The sequence below is a fragment of the Trachinotus anak genome, unplaced genomic scaffold, assembly GCF_046630095.1.
Source record: "Trachinotus anak isolate AG129_WGS33_773 ecotype Australia unplaced genomic scaffold, CSIRO_AGI_Tana_v1 ptg000033l, whole genome shotgun sequence".
NCBI classification, from domain to species: Eukaryota; Metazoa; Chordata; class Actinopteri; order Carangiformes; family Carangidae; genus Trachinotus; species Trachinotus anak.
This window is the reverse complement of record NW_027273884.1, coordinates 688,204-707,110: the sequence shown is the minus strand read 5'-3', so window position 1 is coordinate 707,110 and position 18,907 is coordinate 688,204. Positions and strand designations below refer to the sequence as shown.

The 18,907-nt window shown below is 44.6% G+C and overlaps 1 protein-coding gene and 1 non-coding gene across 2 annotated transcripts; both read right to left on the bottom strand.

The window, feature by feature from the left end:
* Positions 1-242: 242 nt before the first annotated feature.
* Positions 243-324, bottom strand: trnas-gcu (transfer RNA serine (anticodon GCU)). Its single transcript has one exon. It is a non-coding gene; the product is annotated as a tRNA-Ser (tRNA).
* A 1,033-nt stretch (positions 325-1,357) lies between these two features.
* On the bottom strand, positions 1,358-4,257 carry marcksl1a (MARCKS-like 1a). Its single transcript, XM_071471114.1, has 2 exons — positions 3,949-4,257; positions 1,358-2,731 (listed from the first exon to the last, which is right to left on the bottom strand). Exons 1-2 carry the CDS (start codon positions 4,030-4,032, stop codon positions 2,201-2,203), a joined length of 615 nt encoding a protein of 204 aa, XP_071327215.1. The 5' UTR covers positions 4,033-4,257; the 3' UTR covers positions 1,358-2,200.
* Between the last annotated feature and the right edge of the window lie 14,650 nt (positions 4,258-18,907).

The following is an 18,907-nucleotide window of genomic DNA, read 5'->3' as shown; positions in this document are numbered from 1 at the left end:
TGAAGTGTTTTTGTAAAACACCCAATGTTATAGCTTTTCGTCTATTTCCCAGTATTTGAATAATAATAAATAGATAAAAGTGGACTCTTTAGTAAAGGGTGTTTTTTTAATGAATTGATATTAGTGTACGTCACGTGTTTGACACTTAAGTGAAATGACGTTTATCATTTGAAGTTACGTGAAGTTACATGGTCAATATGATAAGTAACATTCATCCCTCTTCAGACCGAAAACGTCTGACACGACGAGGATGGGATTCGAACCCACGCGTGCAGAGCACAATGGATTAGCAGTCCATCGCCTTAACCACTCGGCCACCTCGTCACACATCTGCACCTGGAAAATGTCAAATTTCGCAATACAGCTAAAGTCACTGTACGAACTAGTGAAGACTCGTTTAGATAAGCACCTGCAGCCAGCGTGAACACGGGTGAACATGTTCACTGTGAACCTCGGGCAGCGGGCTGCGGAGTCACGCTGCTCACATACGCCTGTCCACCAGAGGGAGCCAGAGACCAGCACATCAAATGAGGTATGGCAACTATTCGACGACGAATTTCTCATTTCAGTGGGTCTAATTCTGCCATCTAATGACCACATATCAAACATGTTACCATAATGAATTTATAATTACGTAAGAGAGCCTTATGAAACCTGTGCGGAGCTCTCCGTGGCGCACATCAAATCCCCCCACACTGCTAGAGACATGCCTGCAGCTCCACTCCACAAATCCATTATTTGGATTTAAAGGTTTGTCATGCACACAGGTACTATGTTTACTGGATTGCAATATGGCGTGTTACTAATGTTTTGCCAAGACTATTGTGAAATATAACTATTACAAAATATAAAAATTCAGATACAACTAACTGCATGTAAATGAAGGAATTTATGTAAGTATATAGATTTACTACAGAATGCTGTTTCTCTAAATATTAGATGCACAAAGATATAGAAGCTATGACTCAGGCCCATGCAACCTTTATACAATAGATCATTTTCTCTGAGTGAGCATTACCACACTTCATTTGTTGCTGTCTAGAGACACAAGCAACACAAGTTTTCATTTCTTATACCAGTTTCATTATCTAGGTGATGTAAGTGATGTGAAAACTTGTTTATATCTATCATATAATCTAAATTATAGTTGATTTCAACTTTTTGTCTATGGGAGTATTCATTATATAAACTAATTTCTAATTAATTTCTAATTGTTTGTGTGTGTGTGTGTGTGTGTGTGTGTGACATAATACCTGACCAAAGCTCCTCATGAAAACTAAAGCCTGAAAGAAGACTCATGTTCTAATCTAGTACTAATTTTATCTTATGGTGTGAAACACAAGGCAGAACGCAGACAGAGGGGATCAAACATTTATTTACCCTTATTAAAAGTTACAATAAAACCATTAACATCTTCAAACGATAGCAAAATAAAGAGAACCAAAAATATCGGCCAAAACATATTTACAGAGACAGTTTGCAGATAAAAAGCTCACATTTTGTACACAATCCCAACCCCTGCGTCATAAACTCTGAAATGTGAACACTGCAATACTCAAGAAGCTTGAATGTGGTTTTAGCCAGAAAAAAGAATGAAAATGCACGAACAAAGACATAGCTCTTTTTCCACCTCCCCTCCTCGATTTTCACTTTTCTATACATGACAAAATACTTGAAATTTGGGGGTAAAACATAGGAATGTAGAATTCTAAAAATTAATAAGATCATTTGAAAGGTTTATGTGTCCGTATAACAGTCATTTCGAGTGAAGGAGATGGTCTACCCCGCTCTGCAACGGTGACAATTTTTAGATCCCAAAAAGATGAGAAAGAAAAATAAAATGTTATAGGGCTGCCACGCTGTTAAAAAGGATGCTTCTCCATGGATTGGGAAAATAAGTCAGTATTCCTGATTCGCTCCACGTCCAATCCATTACCTTCGCCGCACGCCAGTCCCTGTGTGTACCATGAGGGGGCGACACATGCCGACACTTTCATCATGAGAGGGCCCGGTGAGATTCCGTCTGTCGAAGAACTAATAAAAGGCAGTGAACTGGTGGTTGAATCAGCAAACGTGATATATCCTTTGTCTTCTTTTGTAGTTTTGTTTATAACGTTAAGAACGTGGCACGAGTCTCTCATATATATATTTATATACTTTAATCTTGGAAAATCAGTTCAGGTGCCGTGGCGGGGTGCAGTCACTCTGCCTTGGCCTCGCCCTCAGAGGCTGCAGGTGTCGTGTCCTCGGCCGGGGCGGCGGCCTCCTCAGCTGGAGCAGCCTCTGTGGCCGGGGCCTCCTCCGCCACATTGGTCTCGCCCTCAGGTGCAGCAGCCTCGGCAGCAGCTTCGCCCTCGTCGGCCTCGGCAGCCGGCGTCTCCTCTTTGGTTTCCTTGGCCGCATGGCCGTTCTCCTCAGGCTTGTCCTCGGTCGTGGGGGAGGTGGCCTCTTCCTTGCCCTCCTCGCTGCCCTTCTTGCTCTTCTTCAGCGAGATGCCCTTGAACTTGAAGGAGTTCTTCAGGGAGAACTTCTTCTTCTTCTTGCCATCCTTTGCGGCCTCGCCATCTGCTTTGGCAGCCTCGCCCTCGGCTGCAGGAGCGGGCTCGATGGCATCTCCGGCGCTGGTCTCGCCCTCCTTGGCTGGTTCAGCTGTTCCATTTCCATCTGCAGCAGCCACTTCCCCGTCGGGCTTGGCTGACACATCACCGTTGGTTTTGACATGGCCGTTCTCCTGCAAGAGAAGAGGACTCTCATTAGTTATGGATTAAAACATTCAAAGTGGGCCAAAACAAACACACTGCGTCTGAAGAGGGAAATTACTCTAAATATACAGATGGATCAACTGTAGATGAAATGTGTCTCAACATAGCAAACAAATCATGTGGCAGATTAGCATTAGCCCATTTAAAATAGTTAATCCATGTTATACTTGGGGAAAGCTGCTTGCCCCGACAGTGGTTCAGAGGGGGATTCAACAGCTGTTTGCAGGACTCCGGGCCGACACATGGGGGCAGTAGTGCTGCATGTAAACGTCAACAGAGCCAGTGGGTCGGGGAACAAAGGAATCCCCGTGAAGCCTGGTCCGTGCTCTCATCCCGCGGCTGCAGCGCACATCCAGCACAGCTCTGAGGGAGCGCCGTGTGGCCGCAGCAGCCAGCGCGCCGGCCGGGGCGCACACAAAGCCAGGGTCCGTTCACACATGCAGTGAATCCACCGCAGTCCTTACGAACAGAAAGGCTTTAGGAGCCGGTCAACTCAAGACGATCCAGGCTCATCAACATGTGTGAACGAGCATCACAAGCAAGACCCCGCTAACTCGGCAATTAACGCTCACATATCGGTCAAAGCACGATTTATTTCCACAAACCTTAATTAAAACCTAAACTCAGGGCGCCTGGATGCAGGGGAGTGGGGGGAAAGGGGTCTGCACTGGCGCCTGTCGGCGCTTTGTTTGCAAACCCGCAAACTGCGCCTCCAGCAGAGCGCATTTGCATCCTTTGCACCCATTTGCCTCGCATCTTTTGTTCGACGCGAGTGCGACTGTCTGGCTGACTACAGCCAACTCATGAGAGAAAACACGGCCCAAACACGCATTTGGACCAGAATCTGACATGTTTGAATTAAATGTGCGGGTAAATGTCTCCCGTGGGAGCAGCAGACAGAATTAACAAAGGCAGGTCTGAGCGGGGACGAGCGTGGCCAGTCGACGGCTGCTCTGCTGGAGGTCCCCTCGACTCAGACATCCTGTTTTAATTTGATTGCGTTTGATCTCTCCTACAGTCGTGTGCTTTAACAGAGCTGTGGATCTGCTCTCAGGTCCGAGTATGAAAGAGCAACAGCTCAGCTCATCGCAGCCCTGAGCCCCGCCGTGGCACCCATGCTGCCAGTGGGCGTTGGAGCCATGTGGCTCCCCGCTGATGCTCGGCGCGTCAGGCCCGCTTCACTCACCTGGCCGTTGGCTTTGGCAGCAGCAGGGTCGGCGGCGGCTTTCCCCTCAGCAGCTACTCCACCCTTGGACAACTGGGATCCCATTTTTTTTTTTTCCTTTAGGTGTTCTGAACAAAAAAAGAAAATCGAAAAAGAAAAACCTCGAGGAGTTTTTGAGATTTAAAAATCCAGATCTGGGATGGGTGAGATCTTGCCCAAGAGGTGAAAAATCCGACCGGGTCTCCTGCTCCTAGCTGGGTTTGGAAACGAGAAGATCCCCCTTCTGTGAGTGCGGACCCCACGGCGGCTGAGCTCAAATTAAAGGATGTCAGGGATACGACTGTGAGTATTTCAACCGCGCCTCAAAATCGACCAGAGTCTCCTCCCACGGGCGTGACAGCCGGGCTTTGTCCAATCTGAGGCCGGGGGATGGGCCTCCTTCACCCCCTGTCACTGCAACAGTCTGCTGCTCAACTGGATCATCAGTAAGACTTTCCCCACTCTTTCACATGTCTGGAAGATTTTGTACATTTTAAACTTTTTAAACTTTGTTACTTATTCGGCACTTGTTGCTTAAGTTTTGCAAGAAACTGAAATGCAGGAGTTATTTGTAATAACAGAGAAGTCACTTTATGAGGACATCGTTTAGATAAAATGTCTTTAGATTGTATATAATGTCGTAGGGGAATTGAATTAATACAGTAATGAACAAACAATCCCATAAATGCTGCTATAAATTCCCTAGATGGCAACAGATACACCACAGATGACTTCAAAATATTTAAAGAATTTCTTAATCATTTTTTCATCAGACTAGTGGTTGCCAATTTAGGGATTGAGACCGCGTTGAGTTATAAAATCAGTCTGAAGGGTTGCAAGATGATTAACAACTAGAAGTGAAAACCAAACAATATTTCTGCCACACAAAAGTCTATTTATTTTCTTTGACTTTTCTCAAATCTCAGCTTCTTCTTGTGAAGTTGGAGAGAGTTTCACCTCTACAAGCTTCTGAGAACAATTAAAACAGAGCAGTCTGAGAAGGGAACCTTATCTTTTGGTTCAAATGCTCACAGCTCTGAGATACACCCATGATAACAGGCTGTGAACTGGCATTTTTTAGCTGTAAAGAGTAAAAAAAGAGAGCAAAAAGTCTGGGGGCTAGTGCAGCAGATCATTCCAAGTTCATGTTTACCACCGTTACACCCAAGTTTAACAGTGTCTGCCAGAGTTTCAGTGACTTGCTTTAGCTAAAACAAATCTTCAGATGATCTTGATGGTCTGACTCTACTGTGGAGAAAAACTGGATTTGATTGCGAGGCCAGGAATTTTAATGGTCCCCGCTGGATTTTGAGTGACAGGCCCGGCTTACCAAGAGTAAACTCGTTACATAACACGCAGCCAGCTTCGCACTCAGTGGAGACCTTGCGATGGCACTGGGGCTGCTTTGTCACTGACACAGACAGGGAGACAGTGAATCAGCCTGTCAGCCAGTAATGAGGTCTCTTGGCCAGACGAGTGAATCCCACGATTGCAGCAATGACACTGCATTTTTTTTTGGGAGCCCAAAGCTGATGGGTTCCTCTTGTGATCCTGCAGGGTCAGGGGTCAAGTGTTTTAAGCTGAGTTATGAGAGCCAGTGGACGGCTTCCATAGCTGGGCCAGTCATGGGATGGGGTCATACATGCATTTTTATATGCCAGCTGCCTCATTTTCAAGCCGTAACTCTTCATTCTGGCAACCTTAACCAAATTAGCCTTTCTTTCCCATTAACAAGGCCCTCGTTTATCCCACAGATGAGCCCATGTCAACAAATTGTTGCTCTGTCTGCTTGTCATCTTTATAGGACTTCATTATTTGGAATTTATGATTTCCTCTTATTAAAGTATTCTTCTGAGGCCCTTTATGGGTCCATATGTCTTTATTTCTTTGCCTCTCTGTCATTGTTTCTAGCAGTCCAATCGCACACAGAACATCCCCCTCCACACATGTACACACTCACACAAACATGTCACAGCCGTGGTATGCGAGGCATGCATACGCCACCCACTCTCCATCCACTCACTGGGCTGAGCTTCTCAGAGTGGAATACACCCTCAGGGGTTCAAAATCTACCCCCCCCCCACCCCCCGACATCCCTCCTAACCCATCACTACCACTCCATACATTCTCCCAGACTCCCAGACTCAAGGGGGACAACAACATGTTGGGTAGATGTTCTTAACCCGCATCTCACCATACAGTGCACGCATAGCTCAATCCTTGCTCTCTGATGTGGGATGCCTGAGTCGGGTCCTTGTTCTGATGAGGTCTATACATTAAGGTTGTCAGATTTCAAAGGGATGTTCCTGGTTTGATCAGCACAAGAAAGAGATGTCTCACAGCGGGTCATCCAAGCCTCTGCAGAGAGACTTCTGACAGGACTAACCTCAGGTTTAACACTCATACGTTAACAGTTTTAGGGGATTTCTTCAGCGACGTGGACCATTTGGAAAACAAATGATTCTGACCTCACATTCTGAGCACTCAAAAAGATTTTTAAAAAGTCATTCAAATTTGATAAAATGCCAGTTTTGCAGTGGTTGCACAGAAAATACTTTTAACTTTACTTTTGACACTGTTTTCTACATCTAATTAATCATCTACATCGAATCTAATATTAATAGTTTCACATTTTTGCTTAACTTTGCATAAAGACTGAAAGCTGGGGACAACAGCAAGAATCTGGGAAGTCACTTCACCTGGCCATCAAATAGTTTAAAGGACTAGTGTGACACTATATTTATACACTTTGTGGGGATGGAGCACAGGCTAAATAAACCTGAAACCTTGTAAGTACAGAGTAAGAGTTAGCATTAGCACAATCACTAACACTGTGTCAGCCACTGCCAGTTGCAAGCCAGCAAACAACATAAACAAATAAAAGACGCTAACTGCGCTACCTGTTCTGATGTCTTCTAGTCTCGCTGCACAACAGACTCCTCATCTGAGTCAGGGTCTGACTGAGGCTAAAACATGTGGCTGAGTCTCTCTGATGTTTCCTCCTCTAACCATCTTGATTCTTTCTGCCTTTTCACCTGACAACCTAGCACAAACAGCAAGCAGCTCAGTGCTTAAAACTTAGCAGATAAAAGCTTATAACGTAGTGAATACTGACAATGAAAGCCTTATTATATATTTTCAATACACACTCATACCACACACACTGTGATGATGACAAGACCTGATTACTTGGAGAAACACTAGATTATTGCTGGAGGACTTCCTCTCGCCTCAACCTGCCTACTTATTTTATGTGTCACCATTAACACGGTGCCCCCCCCCACACACTTTTTTCCCTCTGAGCTAGTCAATGCCCCTGTTTGTGTGGTTGCCCATTTTTCATGCCCTGACACAGGATGAGCTCTCAAATCTCACTAAAAGCCTCCATTGTCTCTCTCTCTCTCTCTCTCTGTGAGCCAAACTGATGAGCATCACAAGTAGAAAAAGAGGAAAAAAGTGAGAGTGAGAGGAAAAGACAGGAGAGAGAGGAGGACTGGGGTGAAGGAGGAAGAATCAGAAACATGTCTCTGGAGTTCCTTCTGCTCCAGAGAGGAGAAAAGTTGTCTTTGTGACAGTCACCTTGAACAGATTACGTGGGCATATCAGCGGTATGAATATGTAATTTCCCAAGGTTCCTCAGTTTGTCAGCAATTCATGCATACACAATCACAAAAACAAGAGCGCAGGCTGCTTCCTGTGTGCTCTCCTATGGTTTTGAGACACACCAATGGTTTAAAGTTTGTTGCAGTCTGGGGAGCTAATGGTCTAAATACATCAGCACCTAATGCAATGCCATCCTATGAGGCAGAGTTATAAATTAGGTTTATAACAGGAAATAATGTGAGGAAAAAAGTTAGGCAGAAAGTGGATGATATATAGCAACAACACAGATTCAAATAAAAACGTTTCATTTCCATGTATAACAAATGCAAATGCAGCAATGAAAGCGGTGTCTAAGCAGCATTGTTTGTATGCTGAGATGTAAATTTGATTTTATATGTCTGATTTAGTTGGGCACAAACAGAACATTTGCATTGCCAAGCACCTAATTATAAGGAGAATCAGGTGCACAGCCCTCTTCACTAGCATGAAAAGGGGCGCGTATACTTAAAAGAAAGCCCTTTGTAATGCTAATTAATTCGATCAACTGGCTTATTGACTGCAAAAAGGACCTCAGCAGCAGGCAACCAACAAAGCCGCACATGGCAGCCATCTTGGCCGGGGGCTTGTGCAGACGTATCTGTCTGTCAGGTTCTGGCAGTGGCTCTGGAGGAGGAGGAGGAAGGGATGCTAGCTGGGATGTCCAGTGCTCAGCCAGGCTTGCACTGCTTGGACTCGCCTCATTGATGAAATAGCCCTTCGCATCACGGGGGAACTTGGAAAAACAACCACGAAAAATGGAGGGAAACCAACAGTAATAATGCTGATGCGCATAGATTTCCCTCACAGCCCACCCCCCCCCCATCCACCTTTCCATGCCTAAGGTTGCAGACATTTCTGTGTGTGTGCAGACATGCCACAGAGCCGGTTGCCATGCCAACCGCTGCTTCTATCGACATCTTTGGCTGATGTTACAGTGGGATGTGCTTTGGTGGGAACCCAGTCAGGGAGGGGAGAATGGAAGAGGATATGGCTTTGGCGTTGTTTTTGTTTGCCTTATCATCTCTGGCTTGTTTATTTGAGATGACTCTGACTCCCACAACTTATGCAACTGAGATTCTCAACCTTTGTGACCACAGGGAAATGAAGCGTGGTTTCCTTTTAACCTTTACCCTCACCACCTCCTTGTCAGGCTCTATTTTTGCCTCCTCATCATAAATTCTTTCAGTTTCATATGCTGCACATATCCCCCCCCCCCCCCCTCTCATTGTGTTTGCCTCCACTATCAAAGCTTGAGTCATTATGGTCGAATTCACCCAGTGGTGCCTTTTTTCCATCTGTTGTCATCACATGCGGACCAGGTAAGAAGGCAGCGAGAGATAAAACAGATGGGGAGACAAGTAAAAGGAGAGGGTGAGGGGTTAACAAGTGCAGAAAACGTTGATGATAGAAGCAGAGGGAGAGGATAGGGGCTGGGCAGAGTCAATGTGTGTGTGCACGTGTGTGTGTATGTGTCAGACAGGGGCGTACAGTAGTAGGGCAGCTCATCCCCACTGGCAACGGCGCTGCAGCATTACTAGGTCAGTGTGCCATCATCTCATTCATCATTATCACAGCCTGCTCTTCCTCCTCTGCTCTCCCTCCTCATCCCTCCCACGCTTTCTTGCAGTTGTTCTCTTCTTCCCTCGCACACACACTGACACATACACACACACGCACACACACACCACAATGGGAGAGACACTAAGCTTTATAGGCAGAATGAAAAGTAACCCAAATAGACAGAGCAGGTCTGCATGTTTTGATTCCAAGTCCACATGTAACACAATAGCTAATGTCATCTTTGGCCAGATGCTTTTTAGATCGGAAGACACCATTTTCACCCTTTATAAATGCTTTATACCAGAACGTGTAACTTATGGTTTTATTAATGGTTAATGACTCATTCACAAATTCTTTATTGGTGACTAGTAAGCCATTAAGGTATGGATTGCTATGTTGCAAAAATGCCATTTGGCTGGTGTCTATCCTCCCTCAGCATGATAGTTGTCATGCCCCCTCGTCTAAACCTAGCCAGCTAAACTTTAGCTATGCTAGTGGTGTATGTGGCTCTAGGGATGGCCGTGTCAGTCAGTTGGTTGGTCCAGAATGAAATATCTCAACAATTATTTTATGGTCTGCCATCAAATTTTATAAACCACCGGCATTCCCATCAGCCTCAGTTGAATTTAGCACTAATTAGCAAATGTAAGCATGTTAACATGCTAAACTATGATGGTAAACATGGTGAACATTACACTTGCTAAACATCAGCATGCTAGCTAGTGTCTTTGTGAGTGGCCTATGTTAGCATGTTAGCTTATCTTAGCATAAAGACAGGAAGCAGGGGAAAAAGCTAGCCCCACTTCACTGTTTGAAAACATTTGCCTACGAGCACCTGTTAAGCTCATTACTAAACATGCGTAATACCACATGAAGTTTAAAATGAAGCAGCTTGTCTACTGTGCAGTTAGTTAGTTGAAGAAATTCTATGAATGAGCTGTTGTAGTGTTCAAATGCTGAATTAACTGCACAACAGCTGCTAGCAAAGACAGTAACGCTTGTAATTCTCGCAAACGGCAGCACTCATCAGGGATAGTCGTGACTGACAAGACCCAACCAGGAAGCAAGGTGGGCGTCTGCGTTATTGTTTCCAAAAGTCTCTGCTCGTCCAGACTAAAGGAGTTTCCAAAAGTCTCTGTTCTGGGGCTCAAAAACTAGTAGTGTGGACGCCAGGCATAACTGTAAAAGTAAAAAGTATTAGTGTGGACGTAGCCTCAGTAATCCTCATAAAATGTGATTTATTAGAAAGTGGTACTACGCAGAAGAGTTAAAGTACCATTGAAGGACCTGCCAATATCAAAAGAGGAAGTATGTCATTATCACCACCATTTTTCAAATCCGTGTCTCTTTCTGTCAAAAATCACAAAAAAACTCAGATGCCCTGTGACAGACAGAAATCAATTATCCTTTGTGGAATCAGTTTAATGGTCTGGAAGTGGAAGGACAGATTGCTTGACACACGCCACACTGTTAAAAGCAGCCAATAAAACATAATGGGCTATATTTCATGACAGTTTTGAATTCCTGCATATTATAAAAAGGTCAGAGTGATATAAGACCACATGGACATCTCCCCTGCTGCTCAGAGCTGCCAGCATCAGTGTCGTTTTTTTAGTGTACACAAATATACAACAACAACCACTTGCGTGCAACCACATGCAAATGAACTGACCCCCACCACCACTCCACACACACATAAACACACAGACAAACTCATTAGCTCAGTTCTGGGTTATCTGCTAGCTGGGCTTTTTCTTTTTTTTTTTTTTGGCCAGTCTGTGAGATCTTCACTCTCTCTGAGCCCCCGTCAGTTTTTTCCTCTCCCCCGGCTCCTCAAACCCCCTGCCCCCCTCCTTGTCCTGCTCCTCCTCCTCTTCTACCATCTTCATTGTAATGCAGATTTGAGGATCGAGTGGGGGATGGGCGCAGGCTGGTGGGGGATGGGGAGAGAGGAGGTTTGTGGAGGGGCTGTGGTTGGTGTTAAGTATGACCTGGCAGCCCTGCTGTGCCTCAGCGGGCGGTCCAGCGTGGGCTGGGAGGAGGGGAGCCTGAAAGAGAGAGAGCTTCGAGGGTTATCACCAAGCCTGTATACATGACTCAGACATCAGATATCAACAACCCACCCTCATCTTGAAATAAAAGATGACAGAGATGCCCCTCGTGTCTTCATTCAACAGTAATCTCATCCAGGAGTGGAACAGAGAAGAATAGGATGTTTGATGGCATTTTGTTCTGTCTAGACATAATGAGCTTAATGTCACTGAGGTCGTGTTGTTGTTCCCTCTGTCACAGACTAATACCATGTCAAACTAAGTGGAAAATGAACAGTGATCATAATTTGCAAATGACAATGTATTAATCTGTGCATTTGTCTGTGTGGGAGCAGTAAAGCCATTAATGAAATCTCACTCATTTGCTCACAGAGATTGTTTGACTGTGAGAGACTGCAGTAAGTTTGGGTTTGTCTGTGTACATTCACAATGTGTGTGTGTCTGTGTGTGCATGTGGTGTCTGTCTAGTTCTTATGTCTGCAGCTTAAACTGCGTCCACACTCGTTGCAGCTGTCGGAGTGTAATCCAGTCTCTCTCTCTCTCTCTCTCTCTCTCTCTCTTGCCAAGCACAGCAGCAAGAAGTCAAACCCTGACTGTTTACCAAGTGCCTGCCCTCCCCTCACAATGCACCTAACCCCTCCTACCAAACACACTCACACACACCAGTATAGGGGGCGGGGGGGAGCAGAGATGGTAGAGAGCTGAAAAAGGCCTGTAGCGAAAATAAATAAATGTCTCGAGTCGATACTTGGCCATTGTGTTTTAATGAGCCGTGTGTGGGATGGAAGCATTGAATCTACACCTCTTGTGCTGACAGCCAGCTCACTTCTGTTGTTGACTCATCATTCCCTGTGTGATTACATTGAACTGCTCTTTAAATACATAAGACGTAGCCTACACTTTGTATGTGTGGTTCAATTACAATTAGAGCACTGTTAACTTGTTTACATTTGTAATAATAATAAATATCTGATAATTATTAGTGTTGTTCTGGTTTGCTTGCCTTCCTCTGCGAGGATCTGAGGCTAGGATCAGTTACAAGTAGAGGTCCAACGACAAAGCAGAGGTATGGGTATCCTACACACAAGTCGATACAACTCCAGTCAGAGTTTTGTCTCATCACTATGCTTTGGCGTGATTCATTATTTGGTTGTCATTTTGCTCCACTTTTCCATTTTATCCATCTGCCATTGCAGCTGGGCTGTCATGGAGCATCATTGCAGCGTGTTGTGCTTGTTTGTGAGTGACCTATTTATAACCCACTCCTTCTATCTCTTGCCCCCAATTCCCTGTCTTGTCCTCCTCCAGTTTATCAAAACATGGTTACATAAAAAGAGCTCCTTTTGAACCAGTGCTGGGCCATCACTCTGTCATGAAAATCTTTGTGAGTTATTAAATCACTCAGGAGATGGGGTGAGGTGTTAAATCTGGGTTACTTAAATTTTGCTCTTGACAGATATTTTGAGTTCAACAGTGGCATAAAGGAGACACATAACCTGAGTGTCACATGTTTATTATACAAAGAGATACCAAGGAAGCTGATGGAGACATATTTGCTAAAACTGTCTTGTTGTCTGCACATGTGCATCAGCCCTTGCCAGAGTTCAAGTCATCATGAAATGGAAGCTGGAGCATTTATCTTTGAGTGGGTAAAAAGTTGTTTTTCCCTCTGCTCCCAACTCATAATTCCAAGTATCAAGAGTTTCTGACATCAACGATACTTACCAACTTACCACAATATAGACATGTGATCAGCATCATTGCTGGAGGTTACATCAAATTAAAATCCAATATTAATACTACAGCTGATGTATACAATTTGTTTATCTGGTTTCACTTGGTAACAAACTGCTATAAATACAAAACTGCCCACCCACCCACCCACACACACACCCACACACACACCCACACACACCCACACAGTTCATCTGGTGTGAGTACAAGGTTAGCACTGAGGCTAACTATCTTAGTGTATGATCTTAGTGTGAACACTATGAAGTTGGAATAAGGCATGTTTTTCCTGTTCTTCCCATTCTGCCAACATTGTGTGAATATAATATTAGATCAGAAAGAGAAAGTTTCTGCAAACTGAGATCTGAACACACACCTCCTTCTCTGCTAGCTACTATGACCTGTAAAGGCCTGCAAAACTTCAAAAATGATGTTTGGTTACATAGATGTGGCACCTACCAAGAGATAACCAAACAATTTACTCAGACACAAAAGATTCTTTTGTTTCATTGTGTCTTTAAACATACAGTCTTCTGCATGTGTGGGTTTGGGTGATCGCCTGAAGACCTCAGATGTCAGTCATGCAAATGAGGTTAGGAGTTCCAACCTCAAGGTGTACAGTTCCCTGTCCTTATTAGATGAATGGCTACAGGGCTACAAAGGCAAAAGCCGCTGCTTGTCAAAATCTCACCCAGCCTGCTGGCTTTGACCTCTAGCCAGACTCCACAACTTTATCATCACATTGTCAGTGGTATTGCACTTACTGAGACTTCTGGCAGTCGAGCTTGCCTTTTCCTCCACTGTGCCAGCATGCTTACTACCATCCCATCAGTGCTTTAATTGATCTAGAACTGCCTGACTGTGTTTGCGGTGCAGCACTGACCTCATCTCCACTGGTCTGCTGAGACAGCTAGCATTGATCTGTTCTAGCTTGACCAACCTGCCCAGTTGAGTCTGCATTAACCTCCCGCAATCCTGGGTCTGGTTAGCCCAGAACACTGTGGCTACTGCCTGACAGCGATTGCAAGTGATTGATTAGGGATTGATTGGTTGAAACAGGGGATAGGGAGGGAGGTGCAGTGAGGTAAGGGTGTGGGTACTGTGGGCAGTTATTTACGTTTGTGTCTCATCAGGAAATGAGCGCAGTCAGGTTGGGCAAAGATTTACTGTTACTGCCCATATTATTCTCTTGCACATTCACTCCTTGTCAGACCCTGAGATACCGCCCTGAGAGAAAGATACATTAAAAACAAAATGGGATGAATATATCTCCGACTGACAGGTATAATATGAAAGACACCTGCTCCGACAACAGCTGAGGGAAGTGTAAGTCATTTATCAGCTCCAAGGGAAGATGCTTCCTTTGTGTGTCTCCCCCTCTGGGCTTACTAACAAGGTTATCACGGGTCACTGATGAGCTGGGACTGGAGATCAATTGGAAAGCAGTTAGAAGACTTTCAGTATCAATCCACAATGGAGCTCTCGCCATCAGGAGGGACGGGGGCGACAGCAGGAAAAGCATTGGGGCCAAGGGCATCGGTTGGTGCAGGTCCCCGGAGGTTGGGAGCCATATGATCAGGTGCCCCTGGTGGACCTCCATAACATCATCAAATACCCAACACGTAAGCCGATCAGGCATCATTCAGGACAGTGTGGGAGATAATCTGCTTGAACCCAGTGACAATGGTTTTGATATATATATAGAGGGCCATAATTTGATGGGATTGTCAGTTCTTTATTTATGTCAGTGGGGGATTTAAGCCTATAGACGTGTAACATAAGCACATAACCTGTGTCACAGGGAGATGACCGGACTGATGCACAACAGCAGCAATTTGATCACTGTCCATTGTGGCCTGATTTCTGGTGCAGAGTGCCCTCGAGGAGAGTGGTGGTTTCATTCTGGTAAGCAAAGACTGTTGAACTATCAAGACTATTTGGTGTCATGATTTGTCCCTGCAGAATATGATGGATGTCATGTGGCTAGTTAGGGGGCAGCTCCTTTTTCATTTGCTTAAGAATTTGCCCACAAGGGGCTCATTCCTGAAACATTCCAGGGTGTCCGGTTTTCTCCCTGAATTTCCAAGTATGGAGGTATCTAAAATTGTCATGGTCTTACCTTCCAAGTCTGTCTAAGAGTAGACAGAAAAGGGAAAGATCCCAGAATTCCCAGAATCTTTTATCCCAGGTTGACGTTCCTTGGAAGATGGTTGTAAACTGCTGAAAAGGATGTTGTGTCTTATTAAACTGTGCCGTCTGGTTCTATGCTTCTACAGAGCATTCAGAGGATTCTTTAAAGGAGATTTATGGGGGTGTCATGGGAAAGTTGCCTTGGTGGAGGCAAGTTGTTAATGGGCCGAGTGACCCTGGGCTCCTCAAGGTCAGGGTGATCTGGCGTAATTAACGACCAGCGGCAAAACGCTTTGACCAGCTTTATCTCGGCTCCTGTGTTATCATCAAACACCCCACACCTTCAGAGGGTCCTGCTTGGCTCTGAGTTAACACAACAATCCACTACACACCTGTGTGTACGCTGCTCACCCATCCCTGCGCTCACACAGACACACTCAAGGTTGTTCAAGGACAGAGTCTTCAGTTTGATCGATGGCATGTCACATGTGTGTGTGTTCCCAAGGTGCTGTGTCACAGTCTAACAAGAGGTTGTTTCAGGGCAGTAATGACTTGGCTATAGGCAGAAATAAAGCTTAATGGGCTGAATGCTTCGGCATTTAGAGCTGGACATAAACATGAACACAGAAAAGCAACAACTGTCACTGCTGGGCATGTTTCAAATGTCCCAACTTACAGACCCATCCTCTGCTTTCTTCACCTTATAAGGGCTGAAAGATTTTGGAGCCTCAAGCACTTCGGCAGTTAGCTAGTGACTGTAGGGGCTGATGTATGGCCTTGTTATTCCAAATAGAGAAGAGGGAAACGGCTGATTATTGATATCTGCTAAGTGTCCAGGTTGAGTAATGTGGCTGTCCAACCAAGCAGCTGTTCACCAAGCTTTTGGCAGGTGGAGGAAATCAATAGGAAGATGCACCTTTTAGATGAGGATAACAGATGAAGATAATGGAAAGATACTCATCTTTACTTTGGCCCAGGCCTTTCCAGAAATTGCGTAGACAGGAATGACACAACAGTGATGAAAGCCAGTCCAGGAGTTGTTGGACTTCAAACAGACGACATGTTTGACCAGCGGCGTTTGTAATACTGTTGAGGTTTGCAAACAGGCACAATGGTTTTCCATATTCCCTTATCCAACCCAATCCACCGTCAGGGGTAGTAGCTCTATTAGCTTTCTCAAAATAGAATCAGTCAGCATCTTTCTATATTGTTTCCCCACCTCCCATAGGATCAGATACATCCTCATATAGATTAAGACAGCTCTCATCAGCCTTGACGTGCTCTCTGCAGACATGAGGCACATTCCCATGCTGAGCCCCTTTTCACTTTTTCATCAGCTTGCATCATTAGATGTCACTTATCATACACTGATACATCAAAGAATAGCAGCCTTGCAAGTCTTTGCGCACACAAATAAGTCACAATGTCTTGTTTTCAGACTGTGGGGCTCTGATATTGTTACTTTGTTTAGCAGGTGGAGAGTGTTAATAATTTAACTGTTTATAAGAAGCACGTTTGTGTTGAGTAGATTGTACAGTGACACCCGAGGGTTCCTGACTCCTTTATCTTTCACTGCACACTCTGACTGCCATTGTCTAAATGTAAAAGATACAGTAATGTCTCTGTCAAATTACAGCCAACGGCGCGTGACTCTTTCTCAACCCTCCTTGCTTTCTCTTTTTGTCCATGTTGGTCCCTGTGGTCGCTTCTCTCTCCCCTCTGCTGCTGTGCAAATGGATTAGTCTTGTACCTCCCAGTCTGAAGGAAGGGTAGAGTGGTGCGCTTGTGTCAGGGCAGAGTGAAATATGCATGTGTGTGTGTATCCATGTGTTGTGTGTAAGAGAGTGAAACAAAAAATGAGACAGAAAGAGGGAAACAGATAGAGGAAGAAGGGTTCAGTTTATGTTTGATTGTATGAGACTGTATGAATAAGAAAGGAGGGCCAGAGTGATGAAACTCAACATGTGGTTATGTGATGATGACATTTGCATATGTCGTGACACAGATGAAAAGGAGAACGGCCTATATGCCCTCAGCTATGTAAAGATCAAGTATGTGTTCTGTACATTTTTTTGCCCTCTCAGGCGACTGTTCCTCACATGGAGTCCCAAAATAGAGTCATAATCATTAATAAACCATGTATCTGCTGTGCATCCCAGCTCTTTTCCAGTAACCCTGCAGGAGAGAGAGGAGGGGACAATCATAGTCGATGTGCCTGTTAACAGAATTGGATCTGTGTAAAGCCCTCAGTCACTAGTAGCACTCATTTCAGCCAGTGCTCGCAGCTTCTCTACTTTATGAAAATGTTTCAATGGTCAGATCACATGAAATATTTACTCTCTATCTTGTCATTCACTCTAAACCTCCTCCTGTCGTTTCAGACTCCACATCTTCCCCCTTCGACCTACCCCTGGCCTTATATTGCTTTTCTCTCACTCTCTGTCTGGCTCTCACTTTCCCTGTTGACTGAGCAGCGGCATCAATGACAGGGGTCTAAGTGGTTGCCATGACAATGCCATGACAACAGTGATGGAATTCATTTGGCATGGGGATCACATGAATGAAGAGGTTTCAACCTGAAGAACCTCACGTCTGGTATCTGTCTGTAGTGGGCGAGAATGTAGACACCATCACCCCCCTGCAAACACTATATAATGCACAAACAGAAGCAATATATTGCTCCTCCATCACCAAACCTCCAACTATCCCAAAGCTGATATTGAAGTTGGTTTGACTGTCTGAGCACAGTCAGATATATTGGCGCTGGAGGAGAAAGTCGGCATGTTCCCATTTTAACTTGCTGTGCTCTGTTGCATACTAATAGGAAGACTAGCTCAAACCAATACTATGTGCAGACAAGTATTGGATGATCCCATGAAACCCCAGAATAACTTCAACATAAATTTCTTTTCTTACATACAACACCAATATTTGTCATCTTCTGTTTATGGCAATTGTGGTATGATTAAAGGAGCTATATGTAGGTTTTGCTAATGCTACATAGCCAGCGTTAGCATTATCAACTGTTTATTCAAAAGTCTCAAAGAAACGTTATTAGTTCAGCATCACATTCATTCCTTTACTTGCCAAGAGCTGTCTCCAGTTATGGAAAGCAACGCTGATGTTTACTCTTGTCTCTACCACATCTTTTCATCTGCTGAACTTAGCATGCTAACCGGCTAGGTGTGACCCATCTTGTCACATTCAGACAGTGACTCACAAGCCTCCTGAAGATTGAACAGTGCTGGTCAGAGGGCATATTCTAACCTCTTGTCTTGTAAATGCAGCAATGGCCATAGTTCCTGTCAAGCAACAATCACCACCACCTACTACCACCAAAAAACCATAAGAAGAGAAAACGAACAAATACCCCCTTTAAGATTAGGGTAGGATCATGGTTATGGCAAATAAATTATGACTAAAGTATAGTAAGGGTTAGGCAACTAACACTGTTAAAGAGTACTCCATTGATGAAGTGTTGCACTTGTAAGATGGGTTTGTGCCCACCCAACAACCTGGACGCCACATGAGCACTGGACTAAAGTCGTGAGGTGCAGAATATTTCAATATGGCGTAATTCCTGGGGATACAGGAATGGACACACACGATAAATTGCAGCAAAAGGATATGAGTCATAGGCATATGACAGCTACGATGCATCTTCTCTGGAAAAAAATTAGCAGGATTTGAAGGAATAAGTTCTGGACAATCTACATTCCACAAGCACTCACCACTCTCCTGGAGCCTGCAACAGATGAGGAATCATGGGAGGTCAGGGTGGGCGGGAATTGCAATATGACATCACATCCATCATGGCTGCCACAGGT